Below are 24155 nucleotides of genomic sequence, written 5' to 3' on the forward strand. Positions count from 1 at the left end.
GTAATCCCAGCACTTTGGGAGGCTGAGGTAGGCGGATCACGAGGTCAGGAGTTCGAGACTAGCCTGGCCAATACGGTGAAATCCCGTCTCTACTAAAAAAATACAAAAATTAGCTAGACGTGGTGGCGCGCACCTGTAGTCCCAGCTACTCCGGAGGCTGAGGCACGAGAATCGTTTGAACTGGGTGGTAGAGGTTGCAGTGAGCCGAGATCACGCCACTGCACTCCAGCATGGGCGACAGAGTGAGACTCCCGCCTCAAAAAAAAAAAAGGAGACAGCAAATTAGTGTCTTTAAGTCCACAGTGCATATTATCATGTGGGTATATAATAAAAGGTAATAAATATTTGTTGTATGTCACTTTCTTTGTACTACATTTATCTTCCCTACTGGGCCATCACATCTTTCACAATGCCCTGGTATTTAGTCAGAGCACAAACATATTTGTTGACAGCACAAGCATATCTTGTTTTATTGTGCTTTGCTTTATTGAGTTCTGCAGATATTGCTTTTTTTTTTTACAAATTGAGGGGCTGTGGCAACCCTGTGTCAAGCAAGTCTACTAGTGCCATTTTTCCAACAGCATGTGCTCACCCATGAGTCACAATTCTCTCAATATTTCAAACTTTTTCATTATTATTATATTTATTATGGTGACCTGTGATCAGTGGTCTTTAATGTTACTATTGTAATTGCTTTGGGACACCACAAACAGCACCCACTTAGAACAGCAAACTTAATTGGTAAGTGTGGTATGTGTTCTGACTGTTCCACCAACTGGCCATTCCCCCATTTCTCTCCCTTTCTCGAGCCTCCCTATTCCCTCAGACACAACATTATTGAAATCAGGCCAATTAATAACTCTACAATGGCCTCTAAGTGCTCAAGTGAAAGGAAAGTGACCATGTCTGTCACTTTAAATCAAAAGCTAGAAATGATTAAGCTTAAGAGGAAGGAATGTCAAAAGCTGAGATAGGCTGAAAGCTACGTCTCTTGCCAAGTTGTGAATGCAAAGGAAAACTTCCTAAAATAAATTAAAAATGCTACTCCAGTGAACACACAAATGATAAGAGCCTGAAACAGCCTTAGTATTGATATGGAGAAAGTTTTAGTAGTCTGGATCAATAAAACCAGCTACAACATTCCCTTATGCCAAAGCCTAATCCAGAGCAAGGCCCTCTCTTCAATTCTATGAAGGCTGAGAAAGGTGAGGAAGCTGCAAAAGAAAGTTGGAAGCTAGCAGACGTTGGTTCATGAGCTTCAAGGAAAGAAGTCATCTCTGTATCATAAAAGTGCAAGGTGAAAGAACAAGTAATGACAGAAAAGCTGCAGCAAGTTATCCAGAAGATCTAGCTACAATCACTGACGAAGGTGACTACACTAAACAACACTGTAGACAATGGTTTTTTCTTTTCCTCTGTTTTTTTTGAGACAGAGTCTCGCTGTATCGCCAAGGCTGGAGTACAGTGGCACAATCTCAGCTCACTACAACCTCCACCTCCTGGGTCCAAGTGATTCTCATGCCTCAGCCTCCAGAGTAGCTGAAATTACAGGTGCCCGCCACCAGGCCTGGCTAATTTTTGTATTTTTATTTTTATTATTATTTTTAATTTTTGTATTTTTAGTAGAGACAGGTTTCACCATGTTGGTCAGGCTTGTCTCAAACTCGTGACCTCAGGTGATCCACCTGCCTCGGCCTCCCAGTGTTGGGATTACGGGAGCAAGCCACTACACTCGGCCAAACATAACTTATATGCACTGAGAAACCAAAAAATTTGTGTGACTCACTTTATTGCGATTATTTGCTTTATTAAAGTAGTCTGGAACCAAACTCGCAACATCTCCAAAGTAAGCCTTTATAGATTTAACACCCAGGATATAACTACTTCCTGCTCAGCCCAGGCCACTTGGCCTTTCTGGATCTCAGGATGCATACACAATTCAAACTTGAAACCCACCTGCTTCACCAGGAGCTTCCCTAACAGGGCTTTCACATAAAGAGGTCTACTCAGGTATTATCACGAGAAGTCAGCATTACAAAGGATCTTAGCAGTTATTAGTCCGGATTTCTCCTCGCTTTATAGTAGAGAGATCATAAATTATGGTTTTATGACAAACTAATAAAGCTTCAAATCACAAGAAACACATTGAAAACTTCAAAACAAAAGTACAAAGCAGTTAAGTTTAGATTATGGTAGGTATAGGCCATGCACAGTGGGGAAGCTAGGAGGTTGAGACCAGCCTGGGCAACACAGCTAGACCCTGTCTCTACCAAAAAAAAAAAAAAAAAAAAGAGCCGGGCGCGGTGGCTCATGCCTGTAATCCCAGCACTTTGGGAGGCCAAGGCGGGCAGATCACAAGGTCAGGAGATCGAGACCATCCTGGCTAACAAGGTGAAACCCTGTCTCTACTAAAAATACAAAAAAAATTAGCTGGGCATGGTGGCACGCACCTGTAGTCCCAGCTACCAGGGGAGGCTGAGGCAGGAGAATGGCATGAATCTGGGAGGCGGAGCTTGCAGTGAGCGGAGATCGCGCCACTGCACTCCAGCCTGGGTGACAGAGCGAAACTCCATCTCAAAAAAAAAAAGCCAAAAAAAGCAGATTAAGGCTGGGCGCGGTGGCTCACGCCAGTAATCCCAGCACTTTGGGAGGCCGAGGCGGGTGGATCATGAGGTCAGGAGATCGAGACCATCCTGGCTAACACGGTGAAACCCCATCTCTATTAAAAATACAAAAAATTAGCCGGGTGTGGTGGCAAGTGTGGTGGCACGCGCCTGTAGTCCCAGCTACTCAGGAGGCTGAGGCAGGAGAATGATGTGAACCTGGCAGGTGGAGCTTGCAGTGAGCGGAGATCGCGCCACTGCACTCCAACCCAAGCAACAGAGCGAGACTCCAAAAAAAAGATTATACTAGGTACTTTTTGGGGTGGAGAGTGGAATGTGAAGGCAATGAGATTTTGCAAAAATCTAAATGTGTAGTAGAGCCTCCAAAAAACATTGAGAAACCCATTTCTTATCTCATGGTAGTATAAAATTTTGGTTTTAGTAATTCCTAGCACCAGACTTCTCCTCTGAATATTAGCCAATACATCATAAACTGCTAGAAACAGTTACAGTATGATATAGTATAGATATACAGATTTAGATATGATATAGTATATCATTAACCATAAAGCTTCAGCTTAAGAGACTTCAATAACAATTGGTTGTCACCTAACAAAAAAAGCTAACAAAACACTGAGGTTCATTTTTCCATTACATTTAATCATGGAACTTATCTACTGTGACTTTATTACCAAAAGTATAAGCAGCTACTATTGTTATTATAAAAACAGCATTTTCCTCTCCTAGTTATCCCACAGAAGCCTTAGTATCTAATTACTAGCAACTCTCGAAAAGGACGAGAAACCAATTGGACCATAAGGTATTCTCTACTAAGAGTGATTTTTAAGAGTTTGTTCAATTCCACAGGCAAATAACCAACCACATAAAGAGACTAAAATTGGGCTCTAAGGTTTTTGTTTTAAGGCAAGACATGGCAGTATAAAAAGCACGGCCGGGTGCGGTGGCTCATGCCTGTAATTCCAGCACTGTAGGAGGCCAAGGCGGGTGGATCACCCAAGGTCAGGAGTTCGAGACCAGCCTGGCCAACATGGTGAAACCCCGTCTCTACTAAAAATACAAAAAAAATTAGCCGGACATGGTGGCAGGCGCCTGTAATCCCAGCTACTTGGGAGGCAGAGGCAGGAGAGTCACTTGAACCCCGGAGGCGGAGATTGCAGTGAGCCGAGATCAAACCATTGCACTCCAGCCTGGGCAACAAGAGCGAAACTCTGTCTCCAAAAAAAAAAAAAAGTGCAAGAAGCCAAAACCCATAGTGTAAGGCAGTGTTACCTTTTATGTAACATAAATTGGTTACATTTACAGGATCACTCATTCATTCATTTAGGAAAATTTTACTCAGCCCAGCTTGGCCCTGGGCCAGGCTCTGAGCCAACTTCTGCCCTCAGCCAACTTGGAGCAGACACAGAGAAAGGACAGCAGAAAACTACAGTACAGAACTGCAGAGTGCCATGAGACCCCACAGAAGGGCTGCCTGCTCCAACAGGAAAGACTTCCCAAAGGACGCCATGAAGGCTAAGAGAGAAAGGAGTAAGCCACAGATGGAATGAGAGGGTGGGCAGATTATGTCCCAAGAAGACAGGATAGACTCGAAACAGCAGGGCTAGACTGCTAATCAACGGCAGATGAAAGCAGGACTGAAGAATCCCCCATTAGGAGCTGCTTTCTTCTGTGCCAAAAACTTGACATTCAAATAACTTCACAGAAGATCTGGTTATTTCCAGCCATGCATCTTCATTCTATGAGGTGATAAAGGTCCTCCTCCTACCTGTCTTCCAGGTACTAAATAGTAATCTTTTTATATTTTTATTTTACTTTTGCTACTCTTTTCTACTCTATTAACAAAGAAGTGGAAACTCTCAAAATAATCCAGTGTGTTAAATACACTGACTGCAAAAAAAGATAAAACTATGAAGTGTCCCCAGACATAGTAGGATTCTAAAGTGTTTCAGAGAGTGGCTTAATTTTAACAGTATTAATTAAATGCTGATAAAAATCCTCTCAAAATTTTTCTAATTTTAATTATAAATCTAAATCCTTTAATTAATCACACTACTGCTGTGGTTGTTAATGTTGCAGCGAACAAGGAAATTAGTTACCTAAAGATATCAATTAGAAAGCATCCTCACAAAATATTACCTAAAGTTACCTAAAGACATCAATTAGAAAGCATCCTCACAAAATGACACTTCAACATTTTTTTCTTCACCTGTGAAAACTTGTGAAATGCCTAGGTGAAATTAAGCAATCTCTAAAGCAAGAATGTCTTTGAACTATAGTGAATCAAAATAATTTAATGTTTTTAAAAAAAAAATTTTTTAATACAGACAAGCTCTTTCCATGTTGTTACCCAGGCTGGTCTCAGACTCCTGGCCTCAAGCAACCCTCCTGCCTTGGCCTCCCAAAATGATGGGATTACAAGAGTGAGCCACCCATATCCAGCCTAACATTTTAAAGATAATAAATATTTTGAGGATAAAAACACACATCTATAGTGTATTTTATATTTATATTGTGTATAGTTACCATACACAAGGGTCTCACTATGCCACCTAGGCTGGAGTTCAGTGATACCATCACAGCTCAATGCAGCCTCAAACTCCTGGGCTCAGGCATTCCTCCCACCTCAGCCTCTAAAGTAGCTGGGGACTACAGGTGAGCACCACCACACCTGGCTAAATATTTTTTTTTAATTTTTTTTTTTAAACGGAGTCTCCCTCTGTCACCAGGCTGGAGTGCAGTGGCACGATCTCAGCTCACTGCAACCTCCACCTCCCGGGTTCATGCGATTCTCCTGAGTCAGCCTCCCAAGTAGCTGGGACTACAGATGCACGCCACCATGCCCAGCTAATTTTTGTATTTTTAGTAGAGACGGGGTTTCACTGTGTTGGCCAGGATGGTCTCCATCTCCTGACGTCATGATCCACCCACCTTGGCCTCCCAAAGTGCTGGGATTACAGGCATGAGCCACCACGCCTGGCCCGTATTTTTATTTTTATTTTATTTATTTATTTTTTTGAAATGAAGTCTCACTCTGTCGCCCAGGCTGGAGTGCTGTGGTGCAATCTCAGCTCACTGCAACCTCTGCCTCCCGAGTTCAAGTGATTATCTTGCCTTAGCCTCCCGAGTAGCTGGGATTACAGGCACACACCATCATGCCCAGCTAATTTTTGTATCTTTAGTACAGATGGGGTTTCACCAAGTTAGCCAGGCTGGCCTCAAACTCCTGACCTCAGGTGACCTCCCCACCTCAGCCTCCCAAACTGCTAGGATTACAGGCGTGAGCCACCATGCCCAGCCTCTTATAGGTTCTTTCTATGTAACAACTCATTTAAAACTCGTAAAACCTAATGAGGTAGGTACTACTATGACCTCCATTTTATAGATGAGGAACCTGAGACACAGAGAAATTAAGTAACTCACCCAAGATTACAGGGCTAGGAAAAGACGGTGTTGAGATTCAAACCCAGATAGTCTGTTCCAAAATCTGTACTCTTTACTGCCTCCCAATAGTTTTCCAAACATACAAACCAAGTATTCATAACTGAAAACTACTATAATAAAACCCCAGCCATCTATAATCCTTAAGGAATTAATTCTTATGAATGGCAGCATTCTCTGAATGGCTGGGGATTTAACCCTTCCATCTCAGGCAAAATCTGAAATTGTGTTGTGCATATGACGGCCACTGGCACACATGGCTATTGAGAACCTGGGGTGTGGTTAAGCCAAATGAGTTGTGCCACATATGTAAAATATGTTCTAAAATTTGAGAGACTTAGTATTAAAAAAAAGAATGTAAACTACCCCCTAATTATGTTTTAATATTAACTACATACTCAAGTAGTTTTTTTTTTTTGAGACGAAGTTTCACTCTGTCGCCCAGGCTGGAGTGCAACGGCACGATCTTGGCTCACTGCAACCTCCGCCTCCCGAGTTCAAGTGATTCTTCTGCCTCGGCCTGCCGAGTAGCTGGGACTACAGGCGCGTGCCACCACACCCAGCTGATGTTTTGTATTTTTAGTAGAGACGGGGTTTCACCATGTTAGCCAGGATGGTCTCGATCCCCTGACCTCATGATCTGCCCACCTTGACCTCCCAAAATGCTGGGATTACCGGCATGAGCCACTACGCCCGGCCTCAAGTAATATTTTTTATATAATGAGCTAAATAAAATATATTAAAATTAATTTCAACTTCATTCTTTTACTTTTTTTTTTTTTTTTTTGAGGCAGAGTCTCACTCTGTCACCCAGGCTGGAGTGCAGTGGTGCGATCTCAGCTCACTGCAATCTCTGCCTCCCAGGTTCAAGTGATTCTCGTGCCTCAGCCTCCCCAGTAGCTGGCATTACAGGTGCCTGTCACCACACCCGGCTAATTTTTGTATTATTAGTACAGACAGGGTTTCCCCATGTTGGCCAGACTAGTCTCTAACTCCTGACCTCAAGTGATCCATCCGCCTCAGCCTCCCAAAGTGCTGGGATTATAGGCGTGAGCCACCACGCTCGACCTCTTTCGCCTTTTTAAAGTGGCTCCTGGAAAATTTTAAATTGTGGCCGGGAGCAGTGGCTCACGCCTATAATCCCAGCACTTTGGGAGGCCAAGGCGAGTGGATCACTTGAGGACAGGAGTTCAAGACCAACCTGGCCAACATGGTGAAACCTCGTCTCTACTAAAAGTACAAAAATTAGCCAGGCATGGTGACACATGGCTGTAGTCCCAGCTACGTGGGAGGCTGAGGCAGGAGAATTGCTTGAACCTGGGAGGTGGAGGTTGCAGTGAGCCGAGACCATGCCACCGTACTCCAGCCTGGGTGACAGAGCAAGAATCCATCACCAAAAAAAAAAAAAAAAAAATTAGCTAGGGATGGTGGTGTGCACCTGTAGTCCCAAGCTACTCAGGAGGCTGAGGCAGGAGGATTGTTTGAGTCCAGGAGTTTAAAGTTACAGTAAGTGTCACTGCATTCCAGCCTGGGCAGCAAAGCAAGACCCTATCTCTTAAAAAAAAAAGTTATGTTTCTATTGCACACAGTCATCTAAAATGTATGCAGTTGCTTCTCCATCACTGATGTCATTCACCGTTTTCCTGACGACTCAGTCATCCTGAGGAACTTTAACTACTACCCTATGTGTCATCTGTCATCTGTGACTGTGACAACTGTTGGGATGACTAAGGCCAGGCTGCCCACCTTCAGACCTCAACCTCAGGTTGTGCTTGAAGCTACACCTCTGTATGATTTCCAGCCTGAGACCACACTCTCCAGCCAGTCTGTCTGCCAACGACTACCCCTCTAGTAATCTCAGATGCAGCTTCTAATGACTTAGAAGCCTGGTAAATTAGAACTGTGTAACATGTAAGAATAAAGGTTATGTGAAGGATTGAGGAAGTCTACAAACTGAATTCAGTTTCAATGCCAAGTTCCTTGACAACTATTTTGATCACTCAGAGACCCTTCTCTGCCTTGACTATTCTAAGGGACTACTCTCTTCAACTCCAGACACTTAAAGGTATCAATTTTAACTTAAATTGGAGCACTTTACATCTCAGCTTAAGATCCATCAGCTGGGCATGGTGGCCCATGCCTATAATCCCAGCATCCCAGCACTTCGTGAGGCCAAGGGAGGGGGGCGTGCAGGAGGAAGAATCACCTGAGGTCAGAGTTCAAGACCAGCCTAGCCAACATGGTGAAACTTCGTCTCTACTAAAAATACAAATATTAGCTGGGCGTGATGATGAGCGCCTGTAATCCCAGCTACTTGGGAGGATGAGGCACAAGAATCGCTTGAACCTGGGAGGCAGCAGTTGCAGTGAGCCGAGATTGTGCCACTGCACTCCAGCCTAGGTGACAGAGCGAGATTATGTCTCCAAAAAGAAAAAAAAAAAAAAAAGATCCATCAACAGTAGTTTCAGTTTGAGAAGATGCAGATGAAAACGTTCTGGATGTAGATGGTGATAACGGTTGCTAAACAATGCGCATGTACCTAATGCCACACAACTGTACACTTAAAAATGGCTAAGCTGGGCGCGGTGGCTCACGCCTGTAATCCCAGCACTTTGGGAGGCCGAGGCAGGCGGATCACGAGGTCAGAAGATCGAGACCACCCTGGCTAACACGGTGAAACCCCGTCTCTACTAAAAATACAAAAAATTAGCTGGGCAAGGTGGCGGGTGCCTGTAGTCCCAGCTACTCAGGAGGCTGAGGCAGGAGAATGGCGTGAACCCCAGGGGGCGGAGCCTGCAGTGAGCTGAAATCACGCCACTGCACTCCAGCCTGGGCGACAGCGAGGCTCCGTCTCAAAAAAAAAAAAGGCTAAAATGGTAACTCATATTTTAACATAAAAATAATCCTTCGATATTTTCATATCTTTCTCAGGACCAGGTTCAAATTCTTATGTAGGTAATACACTTCCCTCACATCTGGCTTCTACCACTTTTTCCAGTCTCATCCCCTTCCTCTTACCTCCTTTGGCCTCATATCCTGGGCAACTTCCCTCTCAACACACCATGCTGATTCAGACCTCAACATTCTGCATGTCAATCCTTCTACCTGGCCAGGCGCGGTGGCTCATGCCTGTAATCCCAGCACTTTGGGAGGCCGAGGCGAGTGGATCACCTGAGGTCAGGAGTTTGAGACCAGCCTGGCCAACATGGTGAAACCCTGTTTCTACTAAAATACAAAAATTAGCTGGGTGTTGTTGTGCACACCTGTAATCCCCAGCTCCTGGGGAGGCTGAGGCATAAGAATCACTTGAACGCGGGAGGCAGAGGTTACAGTGAGACAAGATCGTACTACTGCACTCTAGCCTGGGTGACAGAGCGAGACTCCATCTCAAAAAAATAAAAAAATTAAAAATAAAATAAAATCCTTCTACCTAAAAGTCCTTCCCCATCACCTTCACTCCCTCTTCCTCAATCTTCCAAACCCCACTCAAATGCTGCCTTCTCTGTGAAACTTCCCAACATCCTGAGGTTGAGAAGACCTCTCTGCCACCGTACTCTGCTGCACCTTGTATCCTGACTTTTATCTTTTGGAATGGCATGTTTTAGTTACGTGATTGTTCTTGACAATCTGAGCTCACCGAAAGGAACGGCTGACCCAGCACGTAAATGATGAATCCTAAAGGCGTGCTGAGTTCCTTCAGTAAGCAAGTACATGTTAAATGCCTACCAGAGACCAATAATGTCCTAAGTGCCAAGGATACTGCAGTGGGAAAAGAAACAAAACTCTGCTTTCATGGTGCTTCCACAAATAAACAGCAGGCTGATATGAGTACTACAAAGAGGAACTGGCTGGGCGTGGTGGCTCACACCTGTAATCCCAGCACTTTGGGAGGCCGAGGCGCGCAGATCACTTGAGGCCAGGCGTTCAAGACCAGCCTGACCAACATGGCAAAACCCCATCTCTACTAAAAATACAAAAAACTAGCTGGGCATGGTGGCACATGCCTGTGGTCCCAGCTGCTTGGGAGGCTGAGGCACGAGAATCACTTGAAACCACGAGGCAGAGGTTGCAGTGAGCCAAGATGACGCCAGTGCACTCCAGCCTCGGTGACAGAGCAAGCCTCTGTCTGAAAAACTAGTAAGTACTACAAAGAGGAATAAAGCACAGGAAGGGGAGGGGCATTCCACACAAGACGGAAGGTGCCATCGAGGCAGAGACCACACGAAGGGCTTTTCAGCTGACTGATAGGACACTGCATGAAGTGAACCTTATTCTGGTTCTGAGTCAGGTCTGGAAAACAGAAAGCACTGCACAGGGAAGGTAAACTTTAATGTCTTTTTTTTTTTTTTGAGACCGAGTTTCACTCTTGTTGCCCAGGCTGGAGTGCAATGGAGCAATCTCGACTCACCGCAACCTCTGCCTTCCGGGTTCAAGTGATTCTCCTCCCTCAGCCTCCTGAGTAGCTGGGATTACAGGTACCCGCCACCATGCCTGGCTAATTTGTTTGCATTCTTAGTGGAGGTGAGGTTTCACCATGTTGGTCAGGCTGATCTCGAACTCCTGACCTCAGGTGATCCACCCATCTCGGACTCCCAAAGTGCTGGGATTACAGGCGTGAGCCACCGCACCGGCTAAACTTTGATTTCTAAGAAAAGCAAACTATTCTCTCTCTGTCCATATTAACTTAATAGATTTTGCAATTAACCACCTAGCTACTCTCAGCATGAAGGGTACAAGCATTCTGCCTCAGAGTAATAGGGTAATTGTGATCCTTTTCTGACTGAATCTTGTTTGCTAAGAAGCCTCATGGTTGCTGGAGAAAACTTAAAGTACTCAGTGAACATTTGCTCTTTTTTTTTTTAGACAGGATCTGTCAGCCAGGCTGGAGTACAATGGCATGAAGACGGCTCACTGCAACCTCCACCTCCCAGGCTCAAGGGATCCTCCTACCTTGGCCTCCTGAGTAGCTGGGACCACAGGTGTCAGCCACCATGTCCAGCTAATTTTTGTATTATTTTGGTAGAGATGGAGTTTTGCCATGATGGCCAGGCTGGTTAAACTCCTGGGCTCAAGCAACCCTCCCACCTCAGCCTCCCAAAGTGCTGGGATTACAGGCATGAGCCTCTGCGCTCAGCACTTTTCTTTTTTTTTTTTTAAAGAGACCAGGTCTCGCTCTGTTGCCCAGGCTGAAGTACAGTGGTGTGATCATACCTCACTGCAGCCTCAACTTCTGGGTTCAAGCGATCCTAGTGCCTTAGCCTCCTGAGTTGCTGGGTCTACAAAGGCATGCCACTATGTCCTGCTAGTTTTTAATTTTTTTTTTTTTGAGACAGTCTCTGTCGCCCAGGCTGGAGTGCAGTGGTGCCATCTCAGCTCACTGCAAGCTCCGCCTCCCGGGTTCACGCCATTCTCCTGCCTCAGCCTCCCGAGTAGCTGGGACTACAGGCGCCCACCACCACGCCCAGCTAATTTTTTGTATTTTTAGTAGAGACGGTGCTTCATTGTGTTAGCCAGGATGGTCTCGATCTCCTGACCTCGTGATTCGCCCGCCTTGGCCTCCCAAAGTGCTGGGATTACAGGCATGAGCCACTGTGCCTGGCCTTTAATTTTTTTTAATATAGACAGTGTCTCACTATGTTGTCCTGTCTAGTCTCAAACTCCTAGCCTCAAGCAATCCTTCCACCTTGGCCTCCTGAAGTGCTGGGATTGCACATGTAAGCCATGGCGCCTGGCCTACTGACTTTTTTTTTTTTTTTGAGATGGAGTCTCACTCTGTCACCCAGGCTGGAGTGCAGTGGCACGATCTCGGCTCACTGCAAGCTCCGCCTCCTGGGTTCACGCCATTCTCCTGCCTCAGCCTCCCAAGTAGCTGGGACCACAGGCACCCGCCACCACGCCTGGCTAATTTTTTGTATTTTTAGTAGAGACGGGGTTTCACCGTGTTAGCCAGGATGGTCTCGATCTCCTGACCTCGTGATCCACCCGCCTTGGCCTCCCAAAGTGCTGGGATTACAGGCGTGAGCCACCGTGCCCAGCCTTTTTTAAGACACAGTCTCACTTTGTTGCCCAGGCTGGAGTGCAGTGGCACGATCTTAGCTCACTGCAACTTCTGCCTCCTAGGCTCAAGCAATTCTCCTGCCTCACCCTCCCAAATAGCTGGGATTACAGGCGCCCGCCACCACGCCTGGCTAATTTTTGTATTTTTAGTAGAGATGGGGTTTCACTATGTTGGCGAGGCTGGTCTCAAATTCCTGACCTCAAGTGATCTGCCTGCCTTGGCCTCCCAAAGTGCTGAGATTACAAGCGTGAACCACCATGCCCAGCCCCTAACTACTTATTACATATAGTAACAGACAATGCTCTAAGCACCTGACAATCCTAACAGTATCATGAAATATAGTGTTATTAAACCCATTTTTACAAATAGGAAAATAAGGCACAAAGGGGTTAAATAATTTGTCCAAAGTTGGCTGGACGCTGTGGCTCATGCTTCTAATCCCAGCACTTCGGGAGGGAGAGGCAGGCGGATCATGAGGTCAGGAGTTTGAGACTAGCCTAGCCAACATGGTGAAACCCCATCTCTACTAAAGATAAAAAAAATTAGCTGGGTGTGGTGGCACGCACCTGTAATCTCAGCTACTCGGGAGGCTGAGGCAGGACAATCACTCAAACCCGGGAGGCTGAGGTTTCAGTGAGCCAAGATAGCGCCATTGCACTCCAGCCTGGGCAACAGAGCAAGAGTCTGTCTCAGGAAAAAAAAAAAAAATTGTCCAAAGTCACAGAGTTAGCAAGAGGCAAAGCCAGAATATACAGTCTCGGGTCTGGACTTGCTGATAACCACTATGCTCTACACTTTCACATCTGTGTTTCCCATCACAAATACTAGCTCTACCACAAAAATCTCTGTTTATACTTTGGTAATTTGTGATGTTGACTATTATTTACTGATACTATTTTCAAGAATGTCATTAGATAGAAATACGAATATACAACTGAGTAAAAGGCAGGACACAAGAAATCAACACAGACAGAAATTACACCTCTACAAAAAGTGTACATATAAACTCTGCCAGGTGCCTGGAGCACAAAGGTGGACGAAGCAAGTCCAGTCCCTGCCCTGAGAACCTTGGTCCAGTGGGCTCAGGGTGACGCTCATCAGGCAAACCGGCAACACAGGGAGAACGTGTGTGGGTACTGCAGATGCGCAGGCAGCAATCCAGAACCCACAACACTAAAGCCACTGAACATAGGCAAAAAATTTTTATTTAACATATCTATTTTACCTTAAGATTTAAGGATAACATCTTTCTGGACATGGCAGGGATCTATCTCAAGCTCCACACAGCCAAAATAAAACTCATTATTCTCACAACCCTTTAAACTTATTCCTTTCTCAAGCAGTATCCTCTATCTTAAAGGAAAGGCAAGCCTGGCTGCTGAAGCAATAAATCTGTTATCCTCAATTCCAGCTATCTCCCTCCCTCCCTCCTTCCTTCCTCTCTCTCTCTCACACACACTTACATGTGCATGCACGCAAGCACTCACTCCCTCACACGCACACACTCACACGCACACATACACACACTCTCCATCCGATCTATTTACTGCTTTTCAACTGGATCTTTCTCTTCTTCAGGTCCTCAAGTCAGGCCTACAACAATTTGTTTCTTAACTACTCTTTCTGTTTATTTTTAATCTCCCTTACTGCACCAACTATCTCTCCTCTAATAATTCTGGCTCTAGAATTATCTTTCTATCATACAAACCTGACTCAATCACTCCACTCCACTTTTTAAAAACATTTGGTGGTTTCTGGCTGGGCATGGTGGCTCACACCTGTAATCACAGCACTTTGGGAGGCCAAGGCAGACAGATCACCTGAGGTCAGGAGTTCAAGACCAGCCTGGCCAACATGGTGAAACCCCATCTCCAAAAAAATACAAAAATTAGCTGGGCATGGTGGCGCACACCTGTAGTCCCAGCTACTCAGGAGGCTGAGGCAGAAGAATCGCTTTAACCTAGGAGGCAAAGGTTGCAGTGAGCCGAGATCGCACCACTGCACTCCAGCCTGGGCGACAGAGTGAGACTCCATCTCAAAATAAATAAATAAATAAAGTAAATAACAACAATAAAAACATTTGGTGGTTTCTGATCATCTCTACGGGATCAAGTCTAACTCTGTCACGGCACACACACACACGCGCACACACACACACACACAGCTCTTCACAATGGGGTCCAACATGACCTTCCACATCATATTTTTCTTCATTCAACAAATATTTATTTAGCACCAACTATGTGTCAATCACTGGGCTAAATGGCAGTGGTATAATGGGAAACAAAGAGAGAGAGCTCCTGCTCTCATGAAGCTCACAGTCTAGGACAAGAAACAGAAATCAACCAGTCACACAAACAAATGTTTAAGATTACAACTAAGACAATTACTGCAAAAACACTCCAAGAAAAATAATCTGAAATTAGACAGTGGCAATAGTGTCTCGTGCATATACTGAAAACCAATGAACTGTACACATTAAAAGGTGAATTTTATAGCACATGAATTATACCATATCCCCCTCCCCAGAAAAAGACATGGCAGGGTGAGCACCTCTGATGGTGGAGTTGGCCAAGGCAGTGATAGTGAAAGCTTTCCAGAGGAAATAACAATTTACAAATAACATATTTACTAAGCATTTACTACATGCCAGGCAACTTTCACTGTACTAATGCATCTGATCCTCCTACCAACAATGTAAGGTTACTATTATGCTCAACTCAGAGGTAAGTGAGGGGTCAAGTAACTTTAAAGTCAGAGAGCCCATAAATGGCAATGCCAGCATCCATGTTTAAGCGGAATAAAGTGAGGGTCTGCACTCTTACCTGCTACAGTAAAGTCACCTAGGCAATGCCTATTACTCAGAACTACTTATGATGCAATAAACACAGACCACTGTGTTTCATTTCTTTTTCTTCTTTTCTTTGAGACGGAGTCTCGCTTTGTCACCCAGGCTGGAGTGCAGTGGCGCAATCTCGGCTCACTGCAACCTCTGTTCACCGCAACCTCTGCCTCCCAGGTTCAAGCGATTCTCCTGCCTCAGCCTCCCAAGTAGCTGTGATTACAGGCACGTGCCACCACACCCAGCTAATTTTTTGTATTTTTAGTAGAGCCGGGATTTCACCGTGTTAGCCAGGATGGTCTTTATCTCCTAACCTTGTGATCTGCCCACCTCAGCCTCCCAAAGTGCTGGGATTACAGGCGTGAGCCACAGCACCCAGCCCACTGTGTTTCATTTCTGATAAATCTCTCGCCAGGCACAGTGGCTCACGCCCGTAATCCCAGCACTTTGGGAGGTCAAGGTGGGCAGATCACCTGAGGTTGGGAATTTGAGACCAGCCTGACCAACATGGAGAAACCCCATCTCCACTAAAAATACAAAATTAGCCGGGCGTGGTGGCGCATGCCTGTAATCCCAGCTACTCGAGAGGCTGAGTCAGAAGAACCCCTTGAACCTGGGAGGTGGAGGTTGTGGTGACCTGAGATCATACCACTGCACTCCAACCTGGGCAACAAGAGCAAAACTCTGCCTCAAAAAAAAAAAAAAAAATCTTTCCATCTCCTTTGTCATTACAATAGCCTCTAAGGCCCTACAAGATCAATCCTACACTACTCTCTCCATCACCTGACTCCACCTCCTCCACTTTCCCCCTTATTCACTCTGCTCCAGCCACACAGGCCTACTTTTGTTTCTCCGGCATGCTGGGCCTTTGCATTTTCTTGAGCTATGACAATTACAATCACAACATGTGGTATAAATCATGATTCTGCTAAAACCTCAGTTAACATTTTCTCTAAACACATCAATAATGCCACTAACGAGATCTTGAACTGAACTGTACACTAATATTTCAAATGTCATTAATTTTAATAAAAACTACCTAATTTTTCCAGTTTTACATTGTTCTATATGATATCACCAAAGATTTTTATTTTACAAAATCCAGTAACAGCAGCTTTTGCTTACCAATTAGTCTGAACAACAGTCATATAGCTATCTTTGCAGTGAAATAAAGCAAAGCAATCAAGCCAAGAAAGTGTCACAATAGAATCTGATTACCACCATTCCTGTTTAGCCCTAGAACCACAGTTTGTGAAATAACTATGACAACAGCATTTCAAGGCACCAAAATCCCACCACACTTTTGCTGAGAAAGTATTCTCCATCTGTGCAAACACATACAAATGCATGTTGACAACCAGTTATATAACTTCAATACAATAACCCAGTGATATTTTAAGTTCCTATTTTGCTAAAAATCCTAAGAAACTGTTAATCCTAAAACCGTTCAGAGTAGGATGCTGAGAAAGGAATGAAGAAAATACATTTAACACATTTACATTTAAAACTGAGTTGTCCCTAAACTCCAGGTGGAAAAAACTACCTCTTTTTGGCAGGGCGCGGTGGCTCACGCCCGTAATTCCAGCACTTTGGGAGGCCGAGGTGGGCAGATCATTTGAGGTCAGGAGTTTGAGACCAGCTTGGCCAACATGGTGAAACCCTGTCTCTCCTAAAAATACAAAAATATTAGCTGGGTGTGGAAGCACATGCCTGTAAATCCAGCTGCTTGGGAAGATGAGGCAGGAGAATTGCTTAAACCTGGGAGGTGGAGGTTGCAGTAAGCCGAGATGGCACCCCTGCACCCCAGCCTGGGCAACAGAAGGAGCCTTCCTCTCAAAAAAAAAAAAAAAAAGAAAAGAACATTGTTGTATATTTTGAAACAGCTAGGAGAGCCACTGAAATGTTCCCAACACATAGAAATGGTAAGTCCTAGAAGCAATGGATATCCCAAATACCCTGACTTGATCATCACACATTCTGTGCACGTAACAAAATATCACATATACCTCAGAAACATATATAAACATATCAATTAAAAAATTTTTTTGCCAGGAGCAGTGGCTCATGCCTGTAATCCCAACACTTTGGGAAGCTGAGGTGGGCATATCACCTGAGGTCGGGAGTTCAAGACCCGCCTGACCAACATGGAGAAACCCCCTCTCTACTAAAAATATAAAATTAGCCAGGCATGGCGGTACATGCCTGTAATCCCAGCTACTCGGGAGGCTGAGGCAGGAGAATCACTTTAACCCAGGAAGCGGAGGTTGCAGTGGGCCAAGATGGCACCATTGCAGTCCAGCCTGGACAACAAGAGCGAAACTCCGTCTCAAAAAAAAAATTTTTTTAGGCTGGGCGCGGTGGCTGAAGCCTGTAATCCCAGCAGTCTGAGTGGCCGAGGCGGGCAGATCACTTGAAGTCAGGAGTTTGTGACCAGCCTGGCCAACACGGTGAAACTCCATCTCTACTAAAAATACAAAAAAATTAGCCAGGTATGGTAGCGGGCACCTATAATCCCAGCTACTGAGGACGCTGAAGTGGGAGAATCGCTTGAGCCCTGTAGGCAGAGACGGCAGTGAGCCGAGATCACACCACTGCACTCCAGCCTGGGCGACTGATCAAGACTCCATCTCAAAAAGAAAAAAAAAGAAAAAAAATTTTTTAAAAATATTGTCCTGTCTTTGGTGTTTGTTTACTGAATTAGGCTGTAAAATCAAGCTTATCAAGTCACTTAATTCTTAATTAAAAAATAATAGCAAACATTTACTGAGCTCTTACTATCTGCTCTGTCATAAAAGATGCTTCGGAAATGAAAGAGTTTACTAGAAGCCTGCCAAAACAAGTGTCAAGTTGCCTCAACCTTTGATGAAGCAAATATGAATATTAGAGAACTTCATGCAAGTATCTGCTATAAATCAGCTACTGGACCAACCATAAATGCCTGAAAATTACCACATCCAACTCATTTTACAGATGAGAAACTGAGGCCCGAAGAGATTAAGTCCAAAGGTCTTCACTAACAAGTAGGAACAAGAACCCTATTTCCAGTTCAGGGTTTTGTTGTCAATTACGTGTTATTTGTTTATTTAAAAAAGAGAAAAACCTATTCTAGTATCTCAAAATGTTTCTACATAGTTGGGAAGAATATGAATACCTAGAATAAGTAAATATTTAATGAAAGCTAAATATTAAAAACAAATTAATGTCATCCATACCCTGCAGTAAACATGCTGAAAAGGCTCCTAGGACAGAAATAAGTAGAATCATAGCCACACTTCACAGCGTCTAATAGAAGTTAGGTGCCCCATTGCTAACATCACCAAACACCACCACCAGAGTGCCTTTTTTTTTTTTTTTTTTTGAGATGGAGTCTTGCACTGTCACCCAGGCTAGAGTGCAGTGGCACTATCTCGGCTCACTGCAATCTCCACCTCCCAGGTTCAAGCGTTTCTTCTGCCTCAGTCTCCTGAGTAGCTGGGACTACAGGCATCCTCCATCACACCTGGCTAATTTTTGTATTTTTAGTAGAGATGGGGTTTTACCATGTTGACCAGGCTGGTCTTGAACTCCTGACCTTAGGTGATCTGCCCGTCTCAGCTTCCCAAAGTGCTGGGATTACAGGCATGAGCCACCACACCAAGCCCAGAGTACCTTCTTTATGAAGAGAAAACACTTCAGAGCTACAGAACACTTCTTGACTCATCGATACTCTTTTGGAAAAGAAAAAGTATCCTGGCTGGGCTCGGTGGCTCACACCTGTAATCCCACCACCTTGGGAGGCTGAGGCAGGTGGATCACCTGAGGTCAGGAGTTCAAGACCAGCCTGGCCAAACATGGGAAAATCCCACCTCTACTAAACATGCTAAAATTAGCCAGGCGTGGTGGCATGCCCCTGTAATCCCAGCTCCTTGGGAGGCTGTGGTGGGAGAATTGCTTGAACCCGGGAGGCAGAGGTTGCAGTGAGCCAAGATCACGCCACTGCACTCCAGCCTGGGCAACAGAGCGAGATCTTGTCTGAAAACAAACAAAAAAAGGTATCTTTAGCAACATTCCCCAGATATATCTCATCTATGCATGAAAAGTTTTACTAGCTACAAAACGTCCACTCTTTCAAAAAGAAATGATGCTGAGCCAGGTGCGGTGGCTCACGCCTGTAATCCCAGCACTTTGGGAAGTTGAGGTGGGCAGATCACTGGAGGCCAAGAGTTCGAGACCAGCCTGGCCAACATGGCGAAACCCTGTCTCTACCAAAAATTAGAAAAAATTAGCCAGGCATGGTGGTGGGCATACGTAGTCCCAGCTACTCTGGAGGCTGGGGCATGAGAATCACTTGAACCCGGGAGGCAGAGGTTGCAGTGAGCTGAGATCCTGCCACTGCACTCCAGCCTGGGTGACAGAGCGAGACTCTGTCTCAAAAAAAAAAAAATAAATAAATCATGCTGAATCAAGGCAGTTTTCATCCTTTCTATAATCTAAATTGGGCTTTCCATTTTTACTAAAATTCTTACTTCTATCAAACTTGTAAACGCTTTCAGGGCCAGATCTTAGGGACTAACTGAAAAGTATTATTTAAATGGTACCATTTTTTCCTGGGAAAACATTTTTAAAATGTCATCCATTGATAAAAAGGTGAGTGACTACCAATAACAAAAAAAAAAAAAATAGTATTTTCATAAGGTAAAATTCCTAAATATAATTTAGTTTAAACGTGGAAAGGCCAGCCGAGTGCAGCGGCTCACTCCTGTTATCCCAGCACTTTGGGAGGCGGAGGCGGGCAGATCACAAGTTCAAGAGATCAAGACAATCCTGGCCAACATGGTGAAACCCCACCTCTACTAAACATATACAAAAATTAGCTGGGCGTGGTGGCACACGCCTGTAGTCTGAGCTACTTGGTAGGCTGAGGCAGAAGAATCGCTTGAACCCAGGAGGCGGAGGTTGCAGTGAGCCGAGGTCATGCCACTGCACTCCAGCGTGGCGACAGAGCGAGACTCTGTCTCAAAAAAAAAAAATTGGAAAGGCCAGGTGCAGGGGCAGAGGGGTGGCTCACACCTGTAATCCCAGCACTTTGGGAGGCTGAGGCGGGCAGATCACTCAAGCTCAGAAATTCGAGACCAGCTTGAGCAACACGGTAAAACCCCGTCTCTACTAAAAATACAAAAATTAGCTGTTTGCCGTGGCGTGTGTCTGTGGTCCCAGCTACTCGGGAGGCTGTGGCACGAGAATCACTTGAGCCTAGGAGGTGGAGGTTGCAGTAAGCTGAGCTCGTACCATTGCACTCTAGCCTTGGCAACAGGGGTGAAACTCTGTCTCAAAAAATAAAAAAAAAAAAGGTGGAAAGTCACAGCACTTTGTATGACAGCAAATAGAAGACTTCTACAGAGATTTGATTGTGTCAGAGGAGAATTTGGCCAGACACTCTCATTTATTCCCAACAGCTGAGAGATTGGGCACTGTACTACACCATGTGATTAATTAAAAGTTACCACATGGCCGGGCGCAGTGGCTCATGCCTGTAATCCCAGCACTTTGGGAGGCCAAGGAGAGCAGATCACCTGAGGTCATGAGTTCAAGGCCAGCCTGCCCAACATAGTGAAACCCTGTTTCTACAAAAACACAAAAATTAGCCAGGCAGGATGAAGGGTGCCTGTAATCCCAGCTACTCAGCAGGCTGAGGCAGGAGAATCGCTTGAACTCGGGAGGTGCAGGTTGTAGGGAGCCAAGATCGGGCCACTGCACTCCATCCTAGGCAACAGAGCAAGACTCTCTCTCTCAAAAAAAAAAAGAAAACGTTACCACAGGCCGGGCACAGTGGCTCACACCTGTAATCCCAGCACTCTGGGAGGCCAAAGTGGGCGGATCACTTGAGGTCAGGAGTTCAAGACCAGCCTGACCAACATGGTGAAACCCAGTCCCTACAAAAACACAAAAATTAGCCAGGTGTGGTGGATCACACCTGGTCCCAGCTACTCAGGAGGCTGGGGCAGGAGAATCTCTTGAACCTGGGAGGTGGAGGTTGCAGTGAGTCAAGATCATGCCATTGCACTCCAGCCTGGGCAACAGAGTGAGACTCTGTCACAAAAAAAGAAAAAAGTTACCACAGACATTATATACTAATTGCCAATTTTCAAATAAAATAAAATATACTCTAAGCCTATGTTGTCCAATATGATAGCCACTAACCACATATAGCTATTGAGCACTGGAAATGTGCTACTCTGAACTGACGTGTGCTGTAAAACGCAAACTGTCACCGGATTCACACCAGATTTCAAACAGTACCAGAAAAAACGTAAAATATCTCATTAGTGATATTTTCATATTGATTACATGTTAAAATAATATTTTGGATATGCTAAGTTAATAAAAGGATACTGTTAAAATTAATACTTTTTCAACTTGTTTCATGTAGTTACCACAAAATTTAAAATTGCATTTGTGGCTTGCTTTACATTTTTATTGGACAGTGCTGCTCTACACAAACTGCAAAATATGATCCAACGTTCTTTTGATTCATCATCATCATGATGAATACCAAATATACAATAAATCGAGAAAAATCTTATTCACATTTTTGGATACATAGTTTAAAATATTACCAAGTAAGAATGGCATTTCTGAAAACTCCTACTAAATTTACAACCAACTCCAACTGTGTTAATAGAGGAAGGACTCAGTCCTACAAGTAGTATTTTTAGGGATCAAAAAGGAAATACAAAAGTAAAAGCCATAAATGAGAGTCTAAGAGAAATACCATCTGTTTCTAAAAGGCATTTTTAAACAAAAGCGGTGTTTTAAACAGATAATAGATCTGTTTTTTAAAAAAACAGTATTTTATTGTTTTGAGAAATTTGAAGAAATGTCCCAATTCCCAGCTAAACAAACTTCTTAAAAAGGAAACCTGTTAAGGTAGGAACTCAAAACTCTAATCACGTGGAATAGAGGTAAAATGTCTGAATGAATCATATGGAAAATGTAAGCCAAGTTTCTTAGCAGGATATTTATAATTAAACATTATACAATGATGAAGCCAGCCAAAATTTTTCTAGATATCCTTCAATGCCATCATAGTATGAATGCATCAATCAACTATTACAGGATTTAACTAAAACTACTTCCAAAATTCTGAAACACCATAATGCCTTTCATCAAAATCTAGCTAGTGAGAATTAGGGAGGGAAGTTTCCGAATGCCTTATCTTATAGAGATTAAAGTTAGAAATGGAAAATTCAAAGCCATATTAATAATAATAAATATTTGTATGACATTCTGTTCAACAATCACTTTTGGATATATCATCCTATTTGATCCTCAGGACAGCGCTCAGATATTGGTATATTTTTATCCCTACTTTAGAGGTAATTCCAGGCTCAAAGACCTTGACTTCTTCAAGGTTACATAGCTAAAAAGTGGAAGAACCAGCGTTTCACCCCAGATCTTCTGATGCTCATCCAATTCTCTTTCCATTACAAGACAATTATTCATTTAAAACCAAATGTTTAGAAACCCAACAAGTCTGATGCTAAAGAAAGACCTAAGGATCAAGTAGATCAAACCTTAAGACTTGGAAAACACTGAAAGCCGGCTACAAAACATGCTGGAATCCGTTAAAAACGGGGAGAAGAGATTATCAAGAGAAAGGAAATCAAAGAGGAAGAAGGGGGATCTAATCTAAATGTCCTTGGGTGCAGCATAGCAGAATGGCAATATTCAAGCAGAGAAACTGCACTTTCCTGTGAAATGTGATTTTCAACGTAGTATTGTAGGTTAAAAAAATGACTGTGTTACTTTACTACAAACGTGTTTGAGAATTTTACTTACTATATAGGCGCTCAGAAAACCAATACCTCTCCAACTGGGTACTACCAGTCCCACATTTTTTCATAAGTCATGATGCTTACCTCCCAAAAAGCCAATTTTTAAAAATCAGAATTCAGCATCGCCTCCTATTTAGATTATAGGTAAAGGGAAGGGTCGGTAGGACGATGGCAAATCTAATGGCCAATGTCTTTCTAGGCGAAAGCATCCTTAAGGGCAGGACAAAGGCACCACTACTACAAACGAACCTCGTTCAACCTTCAGAACACGGAGAACAAACCAGTTAAAGCAAAACGAACCAATATTGCAGATACGGGAAAAGGGAATTCCTAAGATGGCTCTCCAAATCCGCGCACTCGGCACCTTCCTTAGTACAACCGCGAAGGCTACGGGAATGCGGGTGCCGAGTGTGGGAACTCCGGGCGCGGGTGCCCACCCCGCCGACTCCCAGGGCGACCCCAGGACGTTCGTTTCAGGCGGGTCACAGCTGCGCCACCCACGAGACCTGTGCCCCAGCGTCTGGCCGCGCACCGGAGAGGACCGAGGAGATGACCGGCCCCAAACGCATTTGCTTCTCTCCCCGGCAGCCCCCACGGCCCCGCGGCCGCGGAGGCCGAGCAGGAAGGGCCCGCAGGCGGCCCCGGCCCCGCGCTGACAGCCCGGCACCGCCCCCACCTGCCCGCCTGGGGGGCGCCGCGGCCGGGCGCGCCCGCCCAGCCACTTCCTTCCCCGCCCGCCGGCCTCGCACCGGCCCGCGGGGGCTGGGAGCCGCGGGAGGAAGGAGGTTTGGCCAGCGGCCCGCGAAGGAAGCCGCCGCCACCTCCCGCCCGCCCTCACCCACCGGCATCATCGCGGGGAGAGTCCGCGGCGCCCTCGGCCGCCGCCTGACAGGACGCTCTGCGCCGAGCTGTGCCCGCCGCTCCGGCCGCCTTCTAAGGCCGCACTCCCGCCGCCGTGCTCTCCGGCCCGGCCGCGGCGAGGCGGCGGCTGCGGCGGGCTGCGGGGCTCTCGCCGGCCCTGTCGCGGCCGCCGGCGCGCTGCGTCGCTGTCCCGGGCACCCGGCCGCCGCCGCCGCCTCAGCCTCGGCCCCAGCCCCAGCCCGACCGCCTCCGGCCCACCCGCCCGGCTCGCTCTTCAGCCCCCGCAGGCCCCGCCCCCAGCGCGACGCCCCGCACGGGTCCCGTAGCCCCCTCTGATTGGCCCGGTGGGAGCGGGGGCGGGGAGAGGGGCGGGGATTCCCGGCTCCGCCCGCTACCCTCGCTCTCAGCGGCGGCCAGGTGCGTGCGCGTCCGCGCTCCCGGCGGCGGGGGAGGGGCGGACGCGCAGTGGGCACCGGTGGCCGCCCCTGCCCTTGCGTGAGCCCCGACTAGGGGAGACC

The 24155-nt window shown here is 45.6% G+C and overlaps 1 protein-coding gene across 1 annotated transcript in view; it reads right to left on the reverse strand.

The window, feature by feature from the left end:
- Positions 1 to 23914, reverse strand: part of PPP1R13B (protein phosphatase 1 regulatory subunit 13B) — a 130381-nt gene extending 106467 nt beyond the window's left edge. Inside the window, exon 1 of the mRNA XM_024231502.3 lies at positions 23619 to 23914. Coding sequence (XP_024087270.2) covers positions 23619 to 23627 — 9 coding nt within the window. The 5' untranslated portion in view covers positions 23628 to 23914. The remainder of the gene's footprint in view (positions 1 to 23618) is intronic.
- Positions 23915 to 24155: the final 241 nt, after the last annotated feature.

Source organism: Pongo abelii, chromosome 15 (assembly GCF_028885655.2).
Source record: "Pongo abelii isolate AG06213 chromosome 15, NHGRI_mPonAbe1-v2.0_pri, whole genome shotgun sequence".
Taxonomy (NCBI): Eukaryota; Metazoa; Chordata; class Mammalia; order Primates; family Hominidae; genus Pongo; species Pongo abelii.